The 7,303-nt window shown below is 50.5% G+C and overlaps 1 protein-coding gene across 1 annotated transcript in view; it reads right to left on the bottom strand.

Moving 5' to 3' along the window:
* Positions 1–7,303, bottom strand: part of KCNH6 (potassium channel, voltage gated eag related subfamily H, member 6) — a 126,504-nt gene that overhangs the window by 106,698 nt on the left and 12,503 nt on the right. The window contains exon 2 of the mRNA XM_015429128.1: positions 1,171–1,401. Coding sequence (XP_015284614.1) covers positions 1,171–1,401 — 231 coding nt within the window. The remainder of the gene's footprint in view (positions 1–1,170; positions 1,402–7,303) is intronic.

Here is a 7,303-nt window from a genome sequence, read left to right on the forward strand (position 1 = left end):
ATGGATTAGTCAAAAGCAATCTATTGTGGCCATGTCTACTGGAGAAGCTGAATGTGTATCAGCACAAAGTGCCAGCTATGAGCTCTACTGGATTATTCATCTACTGAAAGATTTTGGCATAGAGGAACCAAAGCCAATAATACTTTTTGAGGACAATCAAGCTTGTATCGCCATCTGCTAAGGTGAAGGCACCAAATCTAAAAACAAGACCATCACACTCAAATGTCACTACGTGAAAGAGCTGCACGACCAAGGACTGATTGAACTCCAATACTGTCCTACTGATCAGATGATTGCCGACATCCTGACCAAGCCGCTTGACAAGCAACGTTTTGAGACTCTTCGTGAATGTTTGAATCTGCATGACTTTCGTGTTATAACTTGAGAAGGGGTGTTGGGTATTACAAGTTGAAAACACTCAGCATATCTGGGGTTAAATGTTTGTTTATGTTACTCACAGGAAGTCACATGTTTTTCATGTAACCAATGTTCTTTAGCTGTAGGAAGCCCGGGAATTTTCTCCCTGATCTAGGAATTTGATTGGGACTAAAATGTCAAGGTGTATTACCATTTTATGGCGGCTTCTCTTGTCTTTGTTTGGTGTTCTGAAGAAGAAGAAGAGCAGGAGTAGCCATAATCTCTCTCTTCTAGTTTTGTCTTTGCAGAGTAAGGATGTAGCCGATTATGCTCTGTTGTTATTTTCATCCCAGTTACCCTTCCCCATGCTAGAATTTAGTAAAAACTTTATATTTTAATCACACATGGACTCTCAGTCTGAATTATCTTACTCTGACTCTGCTGGACTATATTATCTGCCTGGCAGGGAGGGCGGGGTAAAACACCCAGAGCCTCGTTTCTGCTCCCCTTTCCCTGCCCACACCTTCCTTCACTCCATTGTCTTTGACCCACCAGGATTCCTACCTGTGAGGACTTCAAACCCCCCCCCCCCGCTCATTCGAAGGTGTCATTTTGCTGGCCGGTGGCCGGAAAGAAATCTGCCAGTGCAAGAGGGAATCCGCTTTGCTTGCTAAGCCAGGACAACATGGATGAGTGGCACGCAGGAATATTGGGGGGGGGGGGAGAAACCATCTCATTTGTCTTGGGTCACAACCAATAGCAGAAGGGATAACTCAGGACAGGCACTTGGCTGAGAAATACCAAATTGCTTACAGTCTTTCCTGTAGTACAGAATCTCCAACTTGCACTCTTCTGTTCCCAGCAGCGCTTGCGCCAGCTGTGCGATGGAGTTGTGTGTCGTGTCGGGCCCAGTGAGGAAGTCGCAGGTGCAGGGCCGCTGCATCACCTCCACCCGGGAATATCCGAACATCTCGCAGAAGCCGTCGTTGCAGTAAATGATGGCACAGTTCTCCATCTGTGCATTGGCAATGAGGAACTTGCGATCTTGGGGGGGGAGAATGAGAAAGTCCAAAGGTTACCCACTGAATCAATGACTGGACCCGTGCGACATGGATGAGACAGTAACTCGCCATTTGTGCAAAGCCATGACCCAGAGTGGTCTCTTCCCAACGGCACTCACAGGCAAGTGGTCTGCCAATGGAAGAAGCAAGTGACCAAGAGCTGCACATCACTCCTCTCCATTGTTAGACAAACAGGCGCCTGTTCTTTGAAGGCAGGGGCAGGAGCTCTCAGCATCAGCCACTTCCCATCTACCTCGATCTTCTTACATTTCACTCCATGATGTATTCTGGGTGCCAGATGTTCCACAGTGTACGAGACGTCTTAAGCTGCATGTGCCTGTCTTATCTCTACGTGTTTCAGCCCCAGATTGCACTGAGAAGTGGTATAACTGTCAGACAACAGACAGCGTCTTTGATTGATAGTTTAATCACCTTCTCGGTGCCTCAGCTCTCAGACCAATATGCTTCCAGTGAAGAACAACAGCTGGGCAAACACTGGCTGAAAACTGGATGGATTCATTTTATCCAGGACAGTTCTCTGAGTCTCCCTCTTTTCTGGATCATCTGTGTTGACCATGCCCCACTCATAGATTCATTTTTGGAACATGAAACTACTCATCCTTTCAAGAATGCGCAAATGCACTTGAATAGGCTGTCTGAGGCCTCCTACCAACACAAACACCCATCTTTTCCAGATACCGGAGAAATCCTCTTCATCGGGAACCCCCACCCGGGCTTATCAAAGGCAGACCTCGTCCCTCTTGACAGGCGCTCTCTCAGTATCCTGCACTCATTGCCCCCTTCTCTTGCCCTGTTCCTCAGGAGGGGGATCAGAACCACGAGTAAGGGGTCTTCTGGCTGCTTTGCACTGCACGCATAGACAGAGAGATTCTGACCCTGTCCTTGAAAGGCAGGGCTATTTTGGGGCAGGAATGACCAGGAACAGAATTCCAGCAGGCTTCCAAGTTGGCCACGCCCAGCAGGAACTCATTAGGATTGGCTACATTAGGGGTGTGTGGCCTAACATGCAAAAGAGTTCCTGCTACAAAAAAAGGCCCTGGGTTTTGACAACAAACAAGGTAAACAGAATAAGAAGCATAAGGTGGGTGTAGCTGGATGAGCACACTTCTGGTAACATGGGGTGTGGCCTAATATGCCAATGAGCTCTGCTGTCAGGGGTGTGGCCTAATAGGCTAATGAGTTTCTGCTGTTGGGTGTGGCCTATTATGCTAATGAGTTTTCTACAAAAAAAGCCCTGTTGAAAGGTGTGCCCCTAGGCAGGATCGGAGCACCAGTCCCTCCTCTGAAGGGCTCGCAATACACTCGTATAGTGAATCTACGCTAGTGTAACAATATTTTTACCACTCCATTAAACCAGCGACTGCTAATAAAATCCTGGTGCTCCACAGGGGCGGTGGCCCAGAGTATCGCCAGGGAGAAGCAGAGCTTAGCTGGGCTCCCATGGTTTCTCTTTCACACCACGCTCACGGAGAGGCTTGTTCCTATAGCGAAAATGTTTTTGTCCCATGTGCTCCTTAAAAATAATCCCAGGACTTATGCATGCAACAGATAAAGAGTTGAAAGTCTGCATTAAAATAAACAGAAGTGGCGACAAGCTCATGAAAAGCAGCAAAAGAATACAAAGTAGAGAATAACGAATAAAAGCAGCAGTAACCTAAATTTAAAAACAGCAAAAAAAAGAGAGAGCAGAAAACCAGCAAGGATAAAACTAGCAGAGCGGGTATGGCAAAAACGGCAGGCAGAATAATGGAGCAGAAGAGCTAGAGAAATAAAAACGTCTTTGCCTGACACGAAGAAACACTTTTGGCTTGTGGGGGAAGATGGAGTCCCAGAGCGTCAGAGCAGGACCTCAGGGGATGTTCTTGCCAACTCCAGATTGCGAAATACCTGAAGATTTTGTGGGTGGAGCCTGGGGAGGGCAGGGCTTGGGGTGGAGCAGGACCTCAGCAACATATAATGCCGCCGAGTCCATCCCTCAAAGCAGGGAAAGCGATTTCTGTCGTCCGGAGGTCAGTTGTAACCATGGAAGATCTCCAGGCCCCACCTGGAGGCTGGCCACCCAAAGTAACTGCTGAGCAGCTTTATGTGGGAACGGGGGGAGGGAGGGGGGGGGGGGGGGGTTGGGACCAGGGCTCTGAAGGCCCATTGGCAACTTTATTGGGAACACCCAGCATGCTGAACTGCAGCCAGGGGAGCTCTTGGGGAAGTGGCAACCTGTGAGCCGAGCCCTGCCCCCCCATTTCTTGTTTAGATTTTAGAAAGCTTCCCCCCCCCCTTCAACAATTGACAAATGGAGCTGTCAGATGGGGATGCAGCTCCATTTGCTAGTGGGACCTTCCCAGTTCTGTGGAGATTTTAAAGTGAAGCGGGGAGGGGGGGGCCCTCTCCTTTGCTCCAAACTGAAGGGGAAACGGCGGGGGGGGGCCTGTGGGCGGAGCCTCCATGCAGCAGAAGCCGTGCCCAGGGCCCAGCTGGGTGGGGAGCTTCGCTCTTCTCCCTGCAGGGCCCCCTCAGCGCCCCCTCGGCTCAGGCCGGGACTCTTTTCCTGCTCCTCCTCCATGCGGCGGAGGCCAAGCCGGCCCAGGACTCAGGGGGCTGCTGCCAGGACAGTTCCTGGTGGGCTGCTGACACGAAGGAGCCCCTCTCCCTGAGCCCTCCGCCTCCCAGGGGCACTTTCTCTCAGCAGGACTCCCCGGTGGGCCTGACACTCTGGGTGGCGGCAGCGGCACTATCCCGCTCGCACAGGAGCCACGGTGTTTGGCCTGGCCAATTTTGGCTGGACATACTGCCTGCTTCCCATTCAGAAAGGCCCCAGACCCTCCACAGCCAAACAAAAGTATTCCCGAAATCCAGGACCCTTTTGAGTGAACAGTTATTCTGGTGCTGCAGGAAAGGCCGGGGCGATGGCGGAGGAAGGAGAAGGACTGGGCACAAGGGCTGCCACACCGGACACGTGGTTCCCGGGTCCACCCAGGGGATTGTCGAGCAGTACGAGTTAGGCTCTCAGGCATGCGGGGGCCCAGTTTGGATTGGGACCATAGTGCACGGGGAGAGGGGGGGCTGAAACCTTCCTCCCTGCACCATTTCCCCACCCTGAAAGAGCTGCTCTTTGCCCTGTGGGGCCACAAGTGTGCCAATGCTTCCAGTAGACCCTTCTGAAGAAGCCAGAGCGAAAGGGTCCTGCTCTTTATTTCCACACTAGAGCTCACTGTCAGCTCCAGTGGTCATTGCTTGGGAGGAAAAGATGCATCTCATCCCTTAGCAGTGAAATCCAAATGGAAGGGGAGTCCTCAAGAACTGCCACGTGGCCTCCTTGCACTTCAAAATCTGGAACACGTATTGTGCTGTCAAGGGAGCACTTGTCGCATCTACTATTGAGCGCGAGGTGGGTCGCAGTGGCTCAGAGGCTAAGGCACTGAGTTGCAGGCCGGAAGTTTGAGACCCGAGTGCTGCGTGACGGAGTGAGCTCCCATCTCTGGCCCCAGCTCCTGCCAACCTAGCAGTTCGAGAGGAAGAAATTGCAGGTTAGATAAATAGGTACCACTTCGGTGGGAAGGTCACAGTGTTCTGTGCGCCTCCACACTTAGTTTTGCCGGCCACATGACCATGGAGAAGTCTTTGGACAGTGCTGGCACTTCGGCTTGGAAATGGAGATGAGAACCGCCCTCTAGAGTCGGATTTGGCTGGCTTTTGAGCAAGGGAAACGTTTACCTTTACCTTTACTTAAGAAAGGCGAAGCGGCATGCAGGCAGGCATGAAGTGAGCTATGGTGGGGAAGAAGAGACAAAACAAACAAGAAGGAGAAAATACACAGAGGAAAACTGTGCTGTGTCTTTGAAAATGCTACAGCTAAGGAAATGGGCTTGCGGATTCAGACAGAAAAAGGAAGTTCAGTTCTAGGAAATTCATAGTTGATGTATGGGATTCATTGCCACCAGATGACTTTTGTGGAGGACAAAGCTATTATCACGAGAGGCTGATGATAAATGAGGATGCTCTGCTTGTGAATATCACTAAGGGGACCTGGTGGGCCTTCCCTAGAGACAAGAGGGCTGGGTTAGATTGGCCCTCCTTGGTTGGATCTAGGCTCAGTGGGGAGGGGACAGCACCACTGGGGCCAAGCAATAGTCGAATGTGCCCCCCCCCCGCCAGCTGAGCAGGGACAGTGTGTGTGTGTGTGTGTGTGTGTGTGTGTGTGTGTCCCCCCCCCCCGCTCGTTGGCCTCTTGCATTTTAACACCCGTGTTAGCTGCAGCTGTAGAAAATTCTTCAGTGCGGAGGGCCTATTTGAAGGCTGTCTGTTAGTGCTTTCCCTAATTAACCTCTGATTACACGTACAAAAGGCATCCATCTACAGCCCAGTGCAGTTTCTCCAGCTTCTGTGTACTTTGTTTTTGCCCTTGGCCAGCACTGGGGGTGGTGTGGATATCTGGTTTTGTCAAAGCAGCAATCCAAAGGGAGCTTGTGGGAACTACTCAAGAGTAAGCATCTCAGGTCTGCATCCTAAAAGTTAATACCAAATGATGCTTTTCTGTTGCATCCTCTGCCCAGGTGGGGGGAGGCCCGGGCTGTGGTGGTTCTGGCACAGAAATGCACTTCCAGAGTGCAGCCCTCATGAGCTATGGCTGAAATCCAGAGTAGAGGAAGATGACAGATACTCCCAGATCCTAGAATGCTCTCGATCAATGCTCCCTCTAAGCAGTGAAGTCTTGTGAGCAAAAATTCTACTTTGTGAGCTAATGGCATTAAAGTTGTGAGCAAGTGATTTGGCCACTGCATAAATTAGTTTGCTCTGGAGCCACCCTTCCTGAGCTAAGACAAAAATGTGTGAGCCGGAGGCTTAAAAAACAGTGAGCTAGCTCACACTCACTCAGCTTAGAGGGAACACTGCTCTTGATCCTTCCACCATGAAGCTTGTGGGTCTAGAGTTTTTGCCAAGGGAAATGGAATTTCCAAGCACAGATGCTTCTGAATGTTTACGACAGATGGTGACTTGAGGTGAACATGTGGCTTCCCACCAAAACCATAGCGAACATTGAGCATGCAGTAATACTAGCAAGCTATTTCTGGTTTACTACCCAATCCTAAAAATGATTCACGCACAAGAATTCAGCGTGGAGTTCAATGGGGCATACTTTCTGGTAACCTTAAAAAATCTCAGATTCTTGGAGAGATAGTTACATGCTTGTTGTCCTTGCATCATTTGGTGTATGCAGAAAGAGTATTTAGTCTGTGAGCATCTCCCTGGCTGCTGTGTCTCTACAGGTATACAAATTCACCTGTAGAAGTCTGCTTCAGAACACACATTGCCTCTGATGGAGCTGCCTGCCAGTTAAAGATAACCGACCTGTGAAAGACCAGCTGGAAACTCCACCGGGAAGCAGAGCACACCCTAAAAGTTGTGCCCAGCAAGGCTGCCACAACGATGGCCCCCGAGGCGACCACAGGAGGGTTTCCCTGCCCTTCCCAAATGACCTCGGCTGCAGCTCTGCTTGCCTGAGCAGCCCCATTGGCAGCCGGTCCCCCTCTCTCCTAGGCAATGGCTGCCTGGAATCCCTCTGCCTGCTTGCAAGCAGGACTGTACAGAAGGCAGATGGGTTCAGTTCCATGAATCTTGGCAAAGGCACCAGCAGAGGATTAGGTTGCTTACCAATATTTTAGTGAATTAGAGCTTAAAGCAGGGTGGATGGGCAAGGGAGTGGACAGCTGTGAGTGTGCGTGTGCGTGTAGGGGCAGGCGGGGTGGTGGTGGAGATGTTGATTTTTAAGTTGGTAGCACAATGCTGTTACAGGGAAATAGAATTAAACGTCCTGAATTGTGACCGCAGGCTGACTGGCAAAAGTAAACTATGACATGGTCTTGAAG

Source organism: Gekko japonicus, unplaced genomic scaffold (assembly GCF_001447785.1).
Source record: "Gekko japonicus isolate JY-2015 unplaced genomic scaffold, Gekko_japonicus_V1.1 scaffold2189, whole genome shotgun sequence".
In the NCBI taxonomy this organism is placed as follows: domain Eukaryota; kingdom Metazoa; phylum Chordata; class Lepidosauria; order Squamata; family Gekkonidae; genus Gekko; species Gekko japonicus.